The sequence below is a fragment of the Castor canadensis genome, chromosome 15 (assembly GCF_047511655.1).
Source record: "Castor canadensis chromosome 15, mCasCan1.hap1v2, whole genome shotgun sequence".
Lineage (NCBI taxonomy): Eukaryota > Metazoa > Chordata > Mammalia > Rodentia > Castoridae > Castor > Castor canadensis.
In genome coordinates this window covers 27,294,102-27,313,957 of record NC_133400.1, presented here as the reverse complement: position 1 = coordinate 27,313,957, position 19,856 = coordinate 27,294,102, and the positions used below count along the sequence as shown (strand labels likewise).

General features: G+C 37.0%; 1 protein-coding gene across 12 annotated transcripts in view; it reads right to left on the bottom strand.

Moving 5' to 3' along the window:
• The window catches only part of Cnot1 (CCR4-NOT transcription complex subunit 1), an 82,930-nt gene that overhangs the window by 35,459 nt on the left and 27,615 nt on the right, over positions 1-19,856 (bottom strand). For all 12 annotated transcript variants that reach the window (XM_020172728.2, XM_020172735.2, XM_020172733.2 and 9 more), the window contains 14 exons: positions 16,817-16,924; positions 16,185-16,283; positions 15,372-15,440; positions 15,229-15,283; positions 14,470-14,673; positions 13,292-13,460; positions 12,286-12,412; positions 12,029-12,139; positions 8,484-8,654; positions 7,959-8,086; positions 5,133-5,373; positions 2,607-2,726; positions 1,690-1,812; positions 1,297-1,448 (listed from right to left, as the gene is read on the bottom strand). In XM_020172728.2, coding sequence (XP_020028317.1) covers positions 1,297-1,448; positions 1,690-1,812; positions 2,607-2,726; positions 5,133-5,373; positions 7,959-8,086; positions 8,484-8,654; positions 12,029-12,139; positions 12,286-12,412; positions 13,292-13,460; positions 14,470-14,673; positions 15,229-15,283; positions 15,372-15,440; positions 16,185-16,283; positions 16,817-16,924 — 1,877 coding nt within the window. The remainder of the gene's footprint in view (positions 1-1,296; positions 1,449-1,689; positions 1,813-2,606; positions 2,727-5,132; positions 5,374-7,958; positions 8,087-8,483; positions 8,655-12,028; positions 12,140-12,285; positions 12,413-13,291; positions 13,461-14,469; positions 14,674-15,228; positions 15,284-15,371; positions 15,441-16,184; positions 16,284-16,816; positions 16,925-19,856) is intronic.

Below are 19,856 nucleotides of genomic sequence, written 5' to 3'. Positions count from 1 at the left end.
GCAGGATCTAACATAAAAAATAAACATAATATACCACTTATCTAGAGAATGAAAAAACAAAAACCATGTAATCATCTCACTAGATAAAGACTTTAGAACACCCTTTCATGAGAAATCATTCAGTCAAACAAGAACTGGCAAACACCAATTTCTTCAAACTAAAGAAGGACATATATGAAAAAGCCACAGCTTTCAGCACAAACACTACATAGTTCTTACCCCAAATCAGGATACGACAAGAATGTCCATGTCCCACTTTTTTAACTTAACATTACACTGCATATCCAATTTCAGATAATTAGGCAAGAGTAAGAAAATACATCAGATTACAAAGGAAAAAATGAAGCTACACTAGTGTAGTTTTATGTATAAAATTCTGGGCACTAAATTTAACAAAGTGTAAGTCTTGTACACTGAATCATAAAGTTTCACGGAACAAAATTAAAGACCTAAATAAAGACATCCCAGATCCATCTCAAACTAGCAAAAAATGATGTTTTTCCTGTTTTTTTTTTATCTCATATGTTTTTTCTTTAACGAAACTGGAGAACAAGAGGATGGATGGAAGAGGTTCTGCCTGGGGAGCGGGGAAGGATGCACAAATAATGTATACACTTTAAGTACATGTAAAAAGGATAAAATTTAAAATAAATAAATTAAAAAAAGACATCCCAGAATCATGGATTCGAAAACATATTATTAACATCAATATTCCCAAAATAATCTAAAGGTACAACATAATCTCTGCAACAATCCTAGTGTGATTATTTGCAATTCCTTTACAGAAATGTACAAACTGATCTTAAGTCATAAGGAAATTCAAAGAACGCTGAATAACCCACAACAATCTTGAAGAAGGAGGCTAGAAGACTCTTAATTCCCAATTTCAACATCTACTAAAAGGTGTTGTAATTAAGAGAGCGAAGTACTGGACTACGAAGACACATACATATCAAGGTAAGACTTGAGAATCAATAAAAAACCCAAACATCATGGACATTTATTTTGAAGACAATTCAAAGCAGAAAGTATTTTCAACAAATGGTGCCGGGAAAACTGTAAATACACATGTAGAAATGAATGTGGACCTTCATCTCACACACTATTAAAAAAATTTACACAAATGGGTCTAAAACACATTGTAAGCAGTACACTACCTACAGACCTAAATAAAGTCCACTGGATTATCTTAAACTGCTGTCACTTTCATTCAAACCTCACCTTCTGCCAATCAACAGTCATCAGAATAATCCAATTGCAGTATTAAATAGTCATTTTCTAGGATGTTGCTCTTACCCTGCACAGGCCTGTAGACAGGCCAACATTGTCGCCAGAGTTTCAGGAGGAAGTTGAGCACTTTTAGGCTGGTCTTTCTCTGGGGCAAGTCCACCCAAAATAGAAGGGCACCTTCTCTTTAAGAAGGTCATGCATGCTTGGATAAAAGGCTCCTGGAACAGAGAATGTTTCTTAGCATATTGACATTGTTTCCAGATTAAAAATACCAACCCAGAAGTATGACTAAAATCTAGAACAAATGACATTTTGGTTGTCACCTTAAACAGCTATTTCTTGCTTGCCTAGTATGCACCAGCCTCGGGGTTCAATCCCCAGCATCATAAAAAGAAGTTTCTTTATATATTTTAACCAAAACAAATTTGGAGTGGAAACAAATGGACAAGTCCCACTTACTCCATGCTCTCTTATTTTATCTGTGAGCCATTTGTCAAGTTTGAGGTATTCACGACGTGAAGCAAGTGCAGCAAGGTCAATAACAAAGGCAAATGGAGTGCCATTTAGCAGCATTGACAAAGCCTAAAGAAAAAAAAGAATATTAGAAATATTAAACCAAGCAATGGGTTTACTTCTTCTGGAGTCTATATTCTGTTTCCTGTTTTTCACATACTACTGGTATTTCCTTGGTCACTACTTTTTTTTGGAGGAGTCACAATTTTTTATACAATTTAATATATTCGGTGTCAATATTTCTAACTTAAAATAAGGTAACTCTCTGAAGTTCAACTCATAATCACTCTCAAATTTTATCTGGTACTTTTTCAAATTAACTAAACCCAGAGCAAAGCACGACTAAATTAAACCATAATCCATGATCCTTACCCATTTATTAAAAAATCTAAATGCAAGCACAACTGTATCATCTGCAGTAATGCCCCTAGTAATGAATGATACCCAGTCACACTATCAAAAGAGTCTACTGATTCTAATAACTTTGCAGAGGAGTAGAAATGCACCTACTTTTTCTAAAATTATAATTCATAGCTTACTCATGACAAAAAGCTCAACCACCACTTGGTTTAAAAGAGCCTTGCAACAGCTGGAAATGTAGCTCAGTGGCAGAGTGCTAGTCTAGTATATGCCAAGTTCTGGGTTTGATTCCCAGCATCACACAAAACCACCAGAAACCAAAACTAAAACAGCTTTGTAATACACAGAATAACAAAAATAAATGAAGACATTTTTATGCATCTAAAACCACTCTCCTTCCTAAGAGCAAATTACATGTATATCCTAAAGCATCAATACTATGCAAAAATTTCTTTTTTAATCATTAATGAACCAGTGTCATTCTGTTGTCCCTCTGAAGTCACCTTCAAGTCTTGGGCCACATCAAGTATTCGAGACAGTTTGGCCTGGTCATACTGCTCCCCTCTCATGTACCATTCTGCCATTGCATGCATGATAAGTTGGCGAATTGATGGAGACTGTCCCTAAGAAGAGAGGGAATGAAGTTAAAAGACAACACTGCTAACCATCTAGTAGGAAGTATTTACCAGGAAATAAAATCATACTTATGTAAAAATTGTATTATTCAAACACTAAGTTCAGGCAACAAACACTACATAATTACAGTAATTCGTTATCCTACATCTTCCAAATGGTTGGTAAACCTAAACCAGAATCATTCATTAAAAAATGGTTTGTTGCTGGTCACTGGTGGCTCACGCCTGTAATCCTAGCTCCTCAGGAGGCACAGATTAGGAGGATCACAGTTCAAACCCAGCTTGGGCAAACAGTTCCGGAGACCCATCTTGAAAAACTCTTCATAAAAATAGGGCTGGTGGAGTGGCTCAAGGTAAAGGCCCTGAGTTCAAGCCCCAGTACTGTCAAAAAAAAAAAAAGGTTTCCAGACAAGTATGTAAGTCTGCTTATCCATTTTCAAACATAAAATTAGAATATGCATATGATGCAAAAGGAAGTCAAGCAGTGTGGTACACACCTATAATTAAAACACTCACTCCTCACGCAGGAGAATCATGAGTTTGAGGCCATTCACACCTACATAGTAAGACCCTGTCTCAAATATGGGCAGGGGGAGGTAAATCTCAATGCCACATAATAAAAATAATAAAATACTGTAAAGAAAGCTGATTTAAAAAAAAAAAGAATTAGAAGAAAAAAACCGAGGTTGTAGCTTAAGAGGGATAGTGATCAATCCTGGACCTTTGGTTCAATCCCAGTATGGCCAATACAAAACAAATGAACCAAGATCTTGGGTTGTAGCTCAGTGGTAGAACACTTACCTAGCAGGGACAAGGTGCTGCATTAAATCACCAACACCAAAAAGAATATTATATGAATTTCAGAATACACCAAAATGATTAATTCCTTAGAAGTAAATAAAAAATTACCTGTCTTTAAATAGAAACGAAACACTTTATTGTAACCATCTCTTACTGTGTTGCACTATAATATGATGCTGTTACTAATATTTGGGGAAAATGATGTATATACATTCTAAATTTTGCTATTACCATATACAAATATATTCACTTTTTGGTAATCATTTTTTCCCCACCAGATAAACCTGGCTTTCTGAATTGACTTCAAGGCTTGCAGTTCAAGGACATAAACACACAGTTGGATCTCAGTGACTATTTCCCATAGAAAACACTGCAAGGCAATTACTGATGCTATGTTCAAATCATACCCAGTAACTGTCCCAGACTGGACTTCAACTAGAAAGAATATTCAACAAGGAGTGAAAAAAGGTGGTTCCTTTCAACCTAATCTTTCTATCTTACAACTCCAGTGAGAAAGGCATGAAGAAAGTCCGGGCAGTAAATGTTGGTTGGTTAAACAGGTTTCTAAAAGGGAGGAGGAATGGACTGAACGGCATGAAACTAAGACTAACATTTTTCACTTAGTATAATGAGCTTTTTAAAAGCACTTGTATATAATATAAACTAAATTAATGTAAGGATTGTTTTTCTTAACACCAAAACAGGGACTTGAGGTAAAGAAGATGATTATTGTTTTCCCATAGAAGTTTCTGCATTTGTTACAGTAAAAACATAGGCTCACTTATTATGGTGGCACACACTGTACACAGCACTCAACAGGGTGACGAGGAGGACCAGGTGTGCCAGGATACACAGTGAGGCTTTATACATAAGGGGAGAAAAAAAAGCCAGGCACAGTGGTGCATTACTGTAATTCCAGCTACTTTGGAGGCAGAGGTAGGAGTATCGCAGTTGGAGCCAGTGCAGGCAGAATTAGGAGACACTATCTGAAAAAAGGAAACTAAATAGCAAAAGGACTGGGAGTGTGGTTCTAGAGGCAGACTGCTACTCTAGATGTGAGTTCAACTCTCAGTAGTGAAAAAAATAAAGTGTATTTACTTGTGAAATGCATTAAGAAAAACCAATAGGCAAAATTGTGTTTGTCAAATACGTATTATAAAATTAAGTACAAAACACGTAACAAACACCTTACAAGCCATTTCATTACAAACTACAATAAAATTTAAATGTTGGATCTGACAAAATAAAAATATGCCAATTACATTTTTTTGTGACTTTCCACTTACTTTTTAAGAGTGACATCAGGACCTTCTGCTTCCATAATAAATGTTTAAGTTACTTATTGCTATCAAAAGAATATTGGTGTCCTAGCAAGAATTCTTATAATACTGTTTTTGTTTTAAGAAACTGTCTTACCTCCTTGCTCTTTGGGACATTTTAATGGTGACAGAATCATAACAAAACACATTTGACGACAGTGACTTCACAACAATCGCATAATTAAAATAAATTTCTCTTCCCGAAATATCCTTAAGACGCCAGAGAATGTCAATGATTTAGATGAACAAATGATAAGCAACAGTTGTGTCTTACCTGCCCATGCCATGCATAGTGCAAAATAATGGCAGAGTTAGGATGGTTTCCAAGGAAAATTGGCATCAGAGTAGAGATGAGTTCATGGCGCAAGGTGTGCCAGGAGGTGTTGATTTGTAATAAGGCCAATACCAGCATGTCTGGACAGTGTTTGATAGGGAAGCTGAAGAGTTGTTTGACTTGCTCATACTGCCCAACTTCTGCGAGTCTCAGCAGTGATTCGATCAAATCCAAGCTCTTCCTAACAAGAATGAAAGAATGATGATCTATCAATGAAAATATAAAAGACAAAAAACTCTTTTGTTTTGGCCTTGGACATGAAATCCAAGGCCTCATACATGCTTGGCAAACACATTATTACTAAACTAACACAATCAGGCACAAAATTTACTTTGAAAACAAATAGGCCAACCACACTGCTGCCATGCTCTGGTATTTGAGGAACATTTAAATTACTGCTGTCTATCTAAGAACTATATGCTGTGGAACAGCTTTTTGGTGGTACAGTGCTTGCCTGGCATGGGTAAGGCCCTGAATTTATCACCAGCAAAGGGAGGAAGGAACAGACAGACATGGGAAACCCCAAACAGGGACTGACTGCTATGATTCCAGATCAATTTCAAAGACAACCCAAATTAACAGGTAACAACTGATATAAAGTAGACTATAAAATCACTGAACATTTACATAATCATGGATCCTCCTTTTCAAAAGATAGATTTTTGTAATTGGGGTGAGGAAAAAGAAATCTCAGAGTTTAAAACTGTCAAAAATCCAGGTGTCTTCTGGTGCAATGCAAGTTTGAAGTCCATAACACACCTTATTGATTTTTCTTGGCCCAAGAAGTTGAACCTGGTTGACTTTAATCAAGCCTCAAGTTCTAACTCTACCCATAGTCCACGATGGGTATGGGAACAAAGGATAAACTAAACAGCAAGAGGAAACAGATGAGCTGGTAACATGAGGAAGACTACAGGACAAGTGATTTATCGATGGTAAAAAATAAGAGTTGAGAGAGAAAAGAGACTTACAAAATTAAAGAGTGTGGGCTTTGTCTGAATTCTCAGTCACAGAAACTATAATAAAACATTTTTTGAGCCAATTAGAGAAACTTAAGTCTAAAGAATTAGATATATTATTACTTGTTAAGTGCGATCATTATACCTCAGTTTTAAAAAATGGAAAGAGGTCTTTTATCTTTTAAAATTAAAATGACGAAATGCGACTGGTAGAGTGGCTCAAGTGATAGAGCAACTACCTAAAATGAAGAAATGCTATTGTACACATTATACTTAACAGGAAAAAAATTCAACCAGTTTGTAAATCCAATGTTGGCTAGAACTTGGGAGAGAACAAAGGTTAGAACAAACCAACACTTGGGTCAATCAGAATAAAGGTTGGCAAGTGGTATCAAAAAGCGAAATCTCAGTGCTGGGAATATAGCTCCCCGGTAGAGCACTTGTCCAGCATGGACAAGGCCCTAGATATGATCCCCAGTACAACAAAAAAAATAAAACAAAAAGCCACATCTCAGCCAGGTGCTAGTGGCTCAAGCCTATAATCCTAGTGACTTGGGAGGCAGAGATGAGGAGAAATGCAGCTTGAAGCCAGTTGGGGCAAACAGTTCAAGAGACCCTATCTCAAAAGTACCCAACACAAAAAAGGACTGTTGGGGTGGCTCAAGTGGTAGAGCCTGTCTTGAGTGTGAGGTCTTAAGTTCAAACCCCAGCACTGCCAAAGCAAAACAAAACCTTCTCACTGCTGATTTTGGTAATTTTGAGCAACACTCATGTTGTTTATTGCACTATCAGAGATGAGCAGTAGAAATAGAGAACATCTGGTCAGTAAAGCCTAAGATATTAACTATCTGATCCTTTACTGAAAAAGGTTAAGATATTTTTTAATCTAGAAGATACTGCAAAATCCAAAAGTCTTTGAACTGCTCTAATCTGCACAATGATGGAAGCATCCCAGAAGAGTATACAGTCAGTCTTTCTGCTTATCCACACGAGACTGATTTCAGGAACCCCTCCATTACTAAAATCCGAGGATGCTTAAAGTGCCTTATATAAAATCCTGTGTACCCTACCCACAATGCCCTCAAAAACAAATAAATCTCTACATTATATGTATCTGCTACTGCATAAATACCATCTACAATGTTGTTACACTGTATTGAAACAAGTCTGCCCTGAAAGCACAAAGTCTTTTCTTGGTACCTAGGTACCAAGAAAAAATACACAAAAAAGTCAAGAAACATTTAAACTACATGCCTCTGGGAAAAAAGTATACATGTGCCCTCTGGTAGCCATGTGTGATTTTGACAATGTAAGTGCTTTTACCATCCTTAGCTGACATTGCTAGAGTAATGACTGGACAGAGTTCAGTCTAATCCATTCTAGATAGTGGGCCAGAACCAGATTCCCTTAGAAATTTGGAACTGGAACTCAGAAAAACTAGTTAACCTCGCTAAAAGTAGATGATTTCGTAAATTGGTCATCACAAGCAACTTACAAAGGGAAGAAAATATACAGAGAAGAAAAAGCTCTTAACACTAAGGGGAGAGTACAAACCTCTTTCCAATATTTGATAGCTTCAAATTTCTAGAACTTTATAAAATACCTATTAGCAATTACAAAACAGGTAAGTAACTAGTGATAACTAAAGAAGAATTTTATTCACCAATTCTCTTTAACAAAAACTTACTTAAGTTCACTAAACATACTGTCTTTCTTAATCTGTTAACTATGTACTTCTCATTATTAGTTTTAGATTAGAAAAGAGCACAAGGAACCCCTTACAGAAAACCGAGCTGACAGTGTTTACCATGTGGCAATTTCTCGATTGTCATCCTCTGGTGGTGCTTTCAGAATATCAGTGGCAACAGTATGACAGGGATAGTCAGCAAAGCAGAAGATCTCTGGGTTTATAAGGGAATGCTGAATAAAAGAGAGCTGGAATAACAACAACAAAAAAAGTCCTTACTGCCAGAAATGACCATGAATGTTATAAAAATCTGAAATACTTTCATTAGGCTAACTTCACAGATATTAGAAAATTTCCCTTTAAAAATCAAAATTAATTGTCCTTTAAAAAGCAGACAATTTGGAAGAAAGGGAATGTGATGGTCTTGGACACAAACACCATTAAATTACTGGAGGGAAAGATTTGACTGTTACACCTCAAAGGAATCAGGCTAGTACTAAAATTGCACTATACTCATTTAAAATTCATAGGAACCTGTTTTTCGGAGCTATGCAAAACAAATTCAACTTGATAACATTTCAATCAGTGAGTAGGTGACCCTATATAAGGAATATTCAATCCAATAATAAAATACCACTCACTCACCTGGCCTTCTGCATGTTTCCAAGGTCTATATATGAAGTCTACTGGGAATACTTCCATACCCAAACCCCTCTGAATGCCATACACAACATTATGGAGTCCTTTACTGTCACGAATTTGAAATCCAGGATGGTCTAGTTCATAAGTTACTTCCTTGAAATTCAAACTCGGGTTCTAATAAAAACAAAAGCAAGGTTTAAAAAACAAATGTGTGCAAACAATGATTCTATAACCAAACAGCCAATCTAAATCCAAAACTCAATCCAGATATTCTAGTTGAATGGAGTGAAGCTCAGTAGTAAAGCATATTCTAAGCATGGAACAGATCCTGAATTCAGCCCCAGCACCAGACGAACACACATGCATGCACACACACACAATAAAGAGGAGATTTTACTGCCAGGTGCCAGTGGCTCATGCCTATAATCCTAGCTATTCAGAAGGCAGAAATCGGGAGGACTGAGGTTCAAAGATAGTCCCAAGCAAATAGTTTGTGAGACCCTATCTCAAAAAAAAGAAAAAAGAAAAAAAAAGTCATCACAAAAGAAGGCTGGTGGAGTAGCTCAAGGAGTACAAGCAGTAAGAGTACCTGCCTAAGAAGCATTAGGCCCCGAGTTCAAAGGGGAAAAAAAAAAGAGGTTTTAAGGACCTCAAGAAACTATAGTCTGAAAAATGCATGTGGTGGTATACTCCTATAACCCTAGGACTCAGGAACCTGAGGCAGGATTGTGAGTTTGAGGCCAGCCTAGGATACATAACAAGTTCTAGGCCAGACTGAGCTACACAGACAAAACAAAACAAAAAGCATGAAAACATGGACTGCAACAAAGGTCTTCATTAATGAGCAGAATATTCATGGTGCATCATTTTCTTCCCAGCAAATTATTTCTGGTAAAACTGACTTCATTATGAAGAGCTTCCTGCAGGGCTTTCAGAAAGTATTCCAGAAGCAGGCATTGTTATGATAGCAGATGAGAGCTCCAAGTGTACTACTGTCCCCGAAGACCTCCCAGTGGGACAAGACAAAGAATAAAAAGACAGTGATACTGATGATCCTGGCCCTGTGTAGGCCCAGGCTAATGTGTGTGTTTTACTTCCTTACAAAAAAGTTTAATTCCACAAATTCTAAATATACACTCTACCACTAAGCTATGCATACCCAGACTGAAGATGATTCTTTTCTGTGTTCAGGACTCTGTGTGTCTGTGTTTGAAAAAAGGGTCTTACTATGATGCCTAGGCTGGCCTTCAACTGCTGGATTCAAGTGATTCACCTTAGCTTCCCAAGTAGCTAGGACTAAAGGCATGTACCACTGTACTGCCTATGTATTTATGTTTTAACTCAGTTTATTACAAAAAGAGTCAAGAAGAATAAAAAAGTAACAATAACTAGGACTGAATTATTTCAGAACAATTTTAAAATAAATTTAGTACAGCCTAAGTGTGCAGTGTTTATAAAGTCTACAATAGTACACAGTAATGTACTAAACCTTACCTTAACAAAACTTCTAGTCCTGCAAGCTCCATTTACATTAAGTGCCCTATATGGGTATATCATTTTTTATTCTTTTTTAATGGTGTGGGTGACCCAACCCAGGACCTTGTGCATACTAGGCAATCTACCACTGAGCTACAACTCCATCCACATTTTTGCTGGACTTTCTCTATGCTTATGTAAACAAATTCATGCTATTTATTATTTTATGATTGCCTACAGTGTTTAATACAGCAACTTATTACACAAGTTTGGTAGACTAAGAGCAACAGACTATATCATATAGCATTTTCAGTAAGTTATTCAATCTAGAATATTGTGTTCACACAATATAATAAAACTGCCTATTAATAAACTTCTCAAATAAAACCCCTTATCAGACTGGCAGAGTGACTCAAGTAATAGGGTGCCTGCTTAGCAAGCGTGAGGCCCTGCTGCTAAAACAAACTAAAAAACAAAAGGCAAAAAAACCCTTCCTAAACAACACATAACTGTACTATTAAGAAGGTTTATAAAGGCTGAGGCATGTCTGGATAACTTACAAAGACCCTGTCTCAAAATAAAAGTAAAACGACTGGACTGAGGCCCTGGCTCAATCCCTAGTAGTAAGGAAAAAGAAAAAGGAAAACAATAAGAAGAAAATCCACTCTTTCTGGTAGAACTAAGTTTATAAGAAAATGATTTTCTGTAACTGGATCTCACTTTCAAGTTGCAAACACAGAAAACTGAAGATGAGAAAGAGGGGTGACCAGGATAACTGGGGAAAAAAAAAAACGAAACAAAATATGTAGTTTTTTTGTCTGTTTCATTTTTGCAGTGCTGGGGATTGATCCCTGGGGTTAGAGCATACTAGGCAAGTACTACTGCTGAGCTATAGCCCAATCCCAAACTGTGATTTTTTTTGTTTTTGTTTTTGTTGTTTTGTCTTGTCTGAGGCAGGTCTTGCTAAAGCCCAGATTAGTCTGGAACTGGCTGGGCTCTTGCTTCAACCTTGGATTACAGGCATGAACCACCGTATCGTATCTGACTCCTTACATATAATTTTCAATGTCACATTTTGTTCCTTGCTATTTCATGAACAAAGTAAATGTACTTCATCTGTATCCACTATTGTCACCCAAATAAATTTTATCAATCTGTCTAGAAATTTCATTCTTTAATGTATTATCTAAGCATTCCAAAATTGCACTTAGGGAGCTCATTAGCTTATTAAAGGGTCAATTACTTTGTAAATAATCCAAAAAAATGGAAGTAGTAAGAAAAATACGCAATTTTATTAGCCCTTGCTACCATAAACAAAGGAAGTTTTTTTTTTTTGTGGGGAGGGGCGGGAAGGGGGAGGTTAATGGCAGGATTAGAACTCAAGGCTTTGTGTTTGCTAGGCAAAGTCTACTACTTAAGTTGTATCTCCAGCCCTTTTACTCTGGTTATTTTGGAGACAGGGTCTCACTTTTTGTCCAGGCTGTCCTAGACTGCAATTTTCTTACTTTAGGGATCCCGCTATAGCTGGGATGACAGATGCATGCCATCACCCAACTTTTTTCTGCTGTGATGGGGGTCTCTTGAACTTTTTTGCGCAGTGTGGCCTGGAATCGAAATCTTCCCTATCTCTTATCTCAGCCTTCCCTGTAGCTGGGATGACAGATGTGAGCCACTGTCCCCAGCTCACAGAGTAGGATTTTTCTTGCACCTACCAGAAAACATTCAGGTCTCCATTCTCTTCAATAATTATTTAGTCATTATGTTGCAACAAGTTAGCTGACCACACCACCCCAAAAAGACCTCACATACCTCACAATTCACCGTATCACCTCAGCAGTGCTGCTCAGAATTTTAACCACTAGCCTCTAATGAAAAAAAGCCTGAATTTGGTTATGTACTGTTTTGAGTACCTCATTACTTTGAATACTTCATTGCTTTTTGAAATAATAAGTTGGGGAATTACAAAACACTGGTGTTCTTATTTAGTTGAGCATATTACTTATAAAAATTTGCTTTGCTTGAGCTCTACATATTAATATCAAGAATCGAAAAACATGGTAACAAGTACTGACCAGTTCTTTAAGAACATCAATCAAGACTTCTACATTCCACGTGTGTGCTTGTGCTCCATCACTTTTATCTTTTCCATCACTCCAGATTCCACTGCCAGGAGCAGAGATACTCTGTAAAGTAAAACTTAAACTAAATAAATCTAACTACTTAATGTGGTCAGACACTGGTTGACAGGACAATCAATCCTACTGTGATTTAATTAAAGGTTTAAGAACAGGACATTACCTCACTTCTTAAAAAGCTGAATTCAACAAACCTGTAATGGAATGCCATCTGTTAATCCTGAATGAGTTCGAGCCATCATTCCCAAAACCCTGGCAACCTGGGCAGCTGTGACCTCCCGAACACCAAACTGCATGATTATGTTGCGACATTCTTCAATACTGAAACAGAATATAACTTTAAAAAGGCCACCACTCTCAAATACCAAGATTAAAACATGCTGGTAACAGAGGAATTGTGTTAAATCTCTATGATAGGCAAAGTAACAGATTCATGTCTTGTTACTATTATGTAAGTAGGAACATGAAAGATACCAGTGGTAGAAAATAGGAGCCATGCATAATGATTTCTCTCACAATGAAGTAAAAGTCCTTTAATTTTCAGTACACATATCCAAGATGAGTCTGATTATTCCCATGTGTACAAAGCCTTGAAATTACATCCTAACCTTTTCATTTTGCATCTAGAAGCTGAATTAAACAAAATTCAAGAGAGTGCATGTGAGGCACTCACAAATAGGAATCTGGCTTGTAAGAAGGCTCTTAAAACATTCAAAGTTATACTCAGAAGTCAAAGAAAAGCACCTTGATGCCCTTGTTCACTTACTCTCAGGAAAAATACTAATATCCATTATACCATAAACATAAATGCTACGTAACAGGCAGGGTCATATAATGATCATAATGGTTAAGCCCACACTTTACCTCTAATGCTTTCATAGATCTATTTTAGAGGTCATACAGTGAAGCAAAAAAGGAAGATGACAAGTAATGAAAGCACAATGAGGCTAAACTACGCCTACCTGACAACTAGGCTAAGAATCTCATTTCTTATTTGAGAAACTGGAAGGGATGAGGAGACATAAATTTAATTCCCAGGATGTTTACAGTTGAAACTGACACTATGTGTGGAAGATTAAAACTTAGAAGCAAAAAAATTTTGAGTGGTAGACGATAACTACAGAATCTTAACCTGATTTATATATTTACATCATGTTTAGTACAAGAGTAACCAGAAGATTTTCATGTCTTACTACCAACCTTGCACAAAAGCCATAGCCTACTTCCTGCATGAAATCAGCCAAAGAGCTCTCCATCATGGTTTTAGCTACCCCTCCGGAATCAGGCAGGATCCTGTCCATTAGAATGTCCCGTTTTTCAGGGTATAAAAGTGGTGCAAGCACCACAGGACAGCGTTCCTGAGGAAAATCTGAGGGAAGAAAAAGTATACAACTGATATATTGATTAAAAACCAATAGTGCAGAAGCAGAGAACCTGCCTAGTATGGAGGCTTTAGTTCTGTCCCTAGGACCCAAAAAAAAAAAAAAAAAAAAATCTGACAATCCTCTTTTGCTCTATCTCTGAAGCCCTTCAAATCCATTATTTCCAAAAGTTCACATTGGAAAGTAAAGTTTACTTCATTTTTATATCCTGCTTGCCCATGCTATAACTTCATACCAATTCTAGAGTTTGGGGTTGGCAGAGTGGCTTAAGTGGTAGAGCACCTGCGTACCACTAGAGCAAGCATGCTACCTAGAGCAAGCATGGGGCCCTTGAGTTCAAATTTTATCACAAAAACTGCTTATGTGTATGCATTTAATTTTTGATGTTATAACTTCAGTATCTATTAATCAACTCACACCCTAAATATTAACTTGTCACAACAACCAATTCGCAAACAAGGCATCAGAAACAGTGTATTAGTCTATTTATTTCAGTTGCAGGTAGAAAGCTTATCATCGAGAAAGTTAGTGTGGTTAAAATTAAACTATATAAACAATAGAAGTAAACAAAACTAAGTGATAAAGGATGTTAGTCCTTCAAAGATTAGTTTTAAAAAGAGTAATATCCTCTCCAAAATGAGGATGACTTCACAGGAATTTACCTTGGCATTATAAATCCAACTGTCAAGGGATTTTGATACAAATGTATCAAAAGTGACCACTTTTTAAATACAAACAGCCTGTCATTATAATGTAGTCTTCCTTAAGGAAGAATAAAGACTACAGGGAAACATGCCAAAACTCATCTGTGACTGTATTTATATAACAGAGACTAGTGAAGTTAGGTTCATCATATTGTTCTTTAACAAAGTTTTGTCCCCTTCATGATAAAAAATAGTCTCTTCCTTATAAGATTAACAACAGAGAAACAAATCATTGTCTTCACTCATATTCTAACATGTTTTCACCTATTATAGGCTACAAAAATTCTCTTACCTCTGCGCAGCGTCTTAAGAAAAGCGTCTATCTGTTCCTGTCCAACTCCAAAGGCTCCCTTCTGCCCAAAGAGGAGATGGGAGAGGAGGAGGTGAAGGACCTCTATTGCGATATCTTGGAAGCCACCTTCTTGATTTCCACTGACGTCTGCGTCAATGTAAGAGCGCAGAAGATCTGGAAGCTTCTGTTTGATAAACTGGGCAGCTAGAAATCAGGTAAACCAAACACCAGTTATTTTTTTTTATTTTTATTTTTGTACCATAATGAGTAAAAATTTATATACCATCAAAATATATATGATCATCCTTTTCATTCACCAATCCCCCAATTTAACTCTGCTTTTATAGCTATGTTTGGGAGGTAAAAAGAGACCAACTGAAGAAGGCATGGTGGTACATGGCTATAATCCCAGCCCTTGGGAGGTGGAGACAGGAGGATCCTGATGCCACCCAGGGCTACATAGAAAGATGCTATCTTTATAACCTCCACCACCCCCAAAAAACAGGAGAGACTGCCAGGGGTTAACTACAGGAGGGGTGTTTTATGGGATGAAAAGATTCCTAAGATCTGTTATGTAATATGAATATAGGTAACACTACACAATTGAAAACAGAGCCACGAGTGTGGCTGAATGGTACGGTACAAAAACAAGCATCACACTAAAAAACTTACATAATGCCTTATTTATCATAAATAGATGAACACCAAGAAAACTTTTAAAATCTTTTATTATCTTACTCTTGAGGAAAAGAAGCTTACCAAAACCTCTGAGATCCAAGCTGGAAGAATTCAATAGGGCAAGGCCAAAAATTACCTAAAACAGTAAGTGTTATATTAACCAGAGAATCAAATGGACATTTATACTGTAATTTTAACAATAGTTCTTTTCATAAATCACTCACCTCTTGTACTTTGCTTAATTTGAGAACTTTACTCAGTTGGGCAAACAAGTGGGGTGCAGGCTTTAAACTCTGAAACAAACCAAATTTTATTTTAGGTGGGATTGGGATTTGAACTCAGAGCTTCACACTTGCAAAGTAGGCAATGTACCACTTGAGCCACACCTCCAGTAACCAACTTTTATTTTAAAACAATACCTTAATTTTCAAGGTTTCTAAAAGGATCAGTTCACCCAATTATGCACAAGTGATATAACCCTATGGTGCTAACAGATGCAATATGCCATATTCTAGAACTATGGATTGACAGGCTTAAGCCTTCATAGCATCTCTTTTTAGTAAGATTGTTCTTTATTATCAAAAGAACTGCCATGATTTTGTTAGAAAGCTACAAAGACAATTCAGAGCAACTAAACATTTTAAAATTAAACATATTACTAAGAAAAAAAAAAAGACTGGGCTAAAGTGGTAGAACATGTCCAGCAAAAGCAAGGCCCTGAGTTCAAACCCCAGTATTGTGAGGAAAAAAGAAAAAAAAAAAGGAACAAGAAAAACAAAACAACAAAATGAGGCTCGGGGCTGTTTTAGAAAGTCTAGCAAGAGATAACAGACACTATTAATGACATCACAGCCAGGCGTGATGGCAGGCGTTACTAATACCAGCAATTGGGAGGCTAACACAGAGGGATCCAGAGTTTGAGGCCAACCTGGGCTACATAAAAAACTACCCTGTTTAAAAGAGAGCTGGGGGGAGAGGGGGGAGAATTAGTGGATTTTCACATTCTTAGGATTAATAAAGATAAAAATAATACCAACCTTCTGATAGTGCAATGGATTATCAATGGCATATGACAATGTCGAGATAAAATTTGGCTTTGTAATCAGCGACGCACACTCCTGAATCAGAAACTGAGTCTTTAAAAACAAAAAGTGAATTTCCATTAGCACTAACCAACTCACATAAATAAAAGCAGAGCATCTCAAAACATTAGTGTTTCATATTATATACTGTTTATTATCAAAATCAGCTCTTTGAAAATGCCATTAAACTACTTACAGTGTATCAGGAAAAAAAGTGTTAAACAGAGTCCATTAAACATGATACAAACAATATCACAGTTAACAAGTTTCAGAATCAAGCCAGAGAGTCAATCTGGAACTTGAGATCTCCTTTCTGCCTTACAAGCCAAACACAGCATCCCCTTTGCCTGCTTCATTCAGGTAGATCTGGCCCCAGTTCTCCAAAATTAGGTAAGTGTAATACTCTACAATCAAGCAAGAGAAGGGGAGGACAGAAAAAGAGAACTGTCCACAATACCTCTGAGCTACACAGATAAGATTACTTCTGGACGCTATTTTGTAAGTGTTGTTACAAACATTATGCTCAAAATTGCAATTTATTGAACAGTTAGAGCTAAGTGGATATAAACTCTATAAGCCACAAATACCTGATGGAAATCTTTGCCACTGCTTTTACCATCGCCACTGAAATCCACATGTGAAAATAGGCAGCGTAATAAATGCCTGTCTGCCTCAGGACCGTGCCGATTCACAATCTGAAAAGAACAAGTGTAAGGTTCAAGGAAAGCTAAAAAATATATATATATATATTTATACACACACACACGTATATGTATTATATATAATGTGCATGTACACACACACATACACACGGTTGGGATTATAGGTCAGTGATGGAGCAATTGCCTAGCACATATGATTCCTGGGGTTAAAGTAAATAAATAAATAAATGTGCTTTTATCTTTAAGGGACTAATAAAATAGAAGCAGTACATTTAATGATTATTTTTAAGATTTTTTTACTAATAAAAATTCAAAATTTTTATAAAGGCAACATACATACTCAAAATCTCTCTACCAATACTACTCCGTAGCAACACCCCACATATCACAGCTGTCACCAGCTACTCTGACTTTTGATTTAGATACTGAACTTGAGCTTCATTAGCTTCCCACTGCTCCTCAAAACTACCAATGTTTGTATGTGCTATTACTGCTTAACAGGAAAGTCCAGATATGTACACAATTTCTTCTCTTACTTCCTTAAGGTTTCTGCTGTAAAGTTATTGTATCAGTAAGGATTTTCCATCTCTAAAATAGCACCCTGCCCTGCCCTACCACCACTCCTTGACTCTGCTCTATAGCATTTACCAGTACCTAATAATTGCTATTATTGTTGTTAAGTAGCAGGAAAACAGCGAACTGGTGTGATTATGATCAATCACTTCTGGACATCTCATCAGGAAAAAGTTAAGCAATTATATACTAAGTAGTCATATTTATTAAATGCCATATTAAAATGTTAAAAATAGACCAAGTGGTAGAGCACACCTGTAACCCTAGTACTTGGGCTACACAGCAAAATTTGATTTCGAAACACCAAAACAGCCAGGGGCCAGTGGCTCATGCCTGTAATCCCAGCTATTCCAGATCAGGAAGACTGAGGTTTGAAGCCCACTGGGGTGGATAGTTCGTGAAACCCTATCTCGAAAATACCTAACACAAAACAGGGCTGGTAAAGTGGCTAAACTGGCACAGCACCTGCCTAGTAAGCATGAGGCCCTTAGTTCAAACCCCAGAACCACCAAAAACAAAACAAAAAACATCTGGGCTGGGGGTTTAGCTCAGTGGTAGTGTCCTTGCCTATTATGCACAAGGACCTGGGTTCAAGTCACCAAGGGGAGGGGGTGGAGGGGTGACACTACAAGACTTTCAGAACAGCAAAAGGATTAGTATCACCTATATATCTTACAAAAGTCACTGTGATAACAAAATCAGATCTTTCAGAGTAGAGACTTTCAAAGACTGCCAAACTTGGAACAAGAACATCTCATGATACAGAGACAATTTTCTTCTTCTACCAAGGGATTCACCAGAGATGGTGTAGATTCAACTCTCACATCTGCTATTTTAAGAGTATCTTTGAACTTCAATGTAAAATGAGGAAAGATGAAAAAGTAGCTCAGTGATAGTGTATGTGCTTTGTATGCAAGAGGCCCTGGTTCAATCCTAACACCAAAAGCAAAATGAGACACTATTACCTACCCTGAAAGACTGCGGCGAGAATGTAAGAACTGCCATTAAATCTCATTAAAAATAATGCCTAGAAAACTAGCTGCTTAAATATGCAGCTAAGGAAACTGACTTCAATACATAAAATGTCTGAAACAAAAGAAAGCTTAACATTTTTCATTCAATACTGAAACATCTATGATGTCCCTTCTGTGTGAAAGTCTCAATGCTTCACAGCATACCTCAGGTTGTTTCTACATTGGGGTTATTTTGATACATCTTTTGATAAGTATGTGTAAGAATTCTGTTAAAATATATACCTAAAAGTTGGAACTACTGGATCATAAGTGTTATAGTTAGTAACCAAAATGAGAACTGCCAAGTATCACTTTTCTTGATCTGCATGGCTATAACAGAAATATGCTCATTTAACAAAAATTAATCAGGTTGGCAGAGTGGCTCAAGTGGTTAAAGCACCTCCCTAGCAAGCATGAGGCCCTGAGTTCAAACCCCAGTGCTTTAAAATAAATAAATAAAAATCCATCCACATAATCTGTGAACTGCTCTATATGCACATAATACTTCAATGGACAGTTGTATGTGGTGGTGCACTCCTGTAGCTCCAGCATTTTAGGATGCTGAACTGAGAGGATTAAATTCAAGGCCACCCCTATATTCAAATAAATTTGAAAATCTTAAAGAAATGGACAGATTTCTAGATACATATGATCATCCAAAACTGAACCAAGAGGAAATTAATCACCTGAATAGACCTATAACACAAAACGAAATTGAAGCAGCAATCAAGAGTCTCCCCAAAAAGAAAAGTCCAGGACCTGATGGATTCTCTGCTGAATTCTATCAGACCTTTAAAGAAGAACTGATACCAACCCTCCTTAAACTGTTCCACGAAATAGAAAGGGAAGGAAAACTGCCAAACACATTTTATGAAGCCAGTATTGCACTTATTCCAAAACCAGGCAAAGACACCTCCAAAAAGAACTACAGGCCAATCTCCTTAATGAACATTGATGCAAAAATCCTCAACAAAATAATGGCAAACCGAATTCAACAACACATCAAAAGGATCATTCACCACGACCAAGTAGGCTTCATCCCAGGAAAGCAGGGGTGTTTCAATATACGAAAATCAATAAATGTAATAAACCACATTAAGAGAAGCAAAGACAAAAACCACTTGATCATCTCAATAGATGCAGAAAAAGCCTTTGATAAGATCCAACACCATTTCATGATAAAGGCTCTAAGAAAACTAGGAATAGAAGGAAAGTACCTCAACATTACAAAAGCTATATATGACAAACCTACAGCCAGCATTACCCTTAACGGAGAAAAACTGAAACCATTCCCTCTAAAAGCACGAACTAGACAAGGATGCCCACTATCTCCACTCCTATACAACATAGTACTGGAATTCCTAGCTAGAGCAATTAGG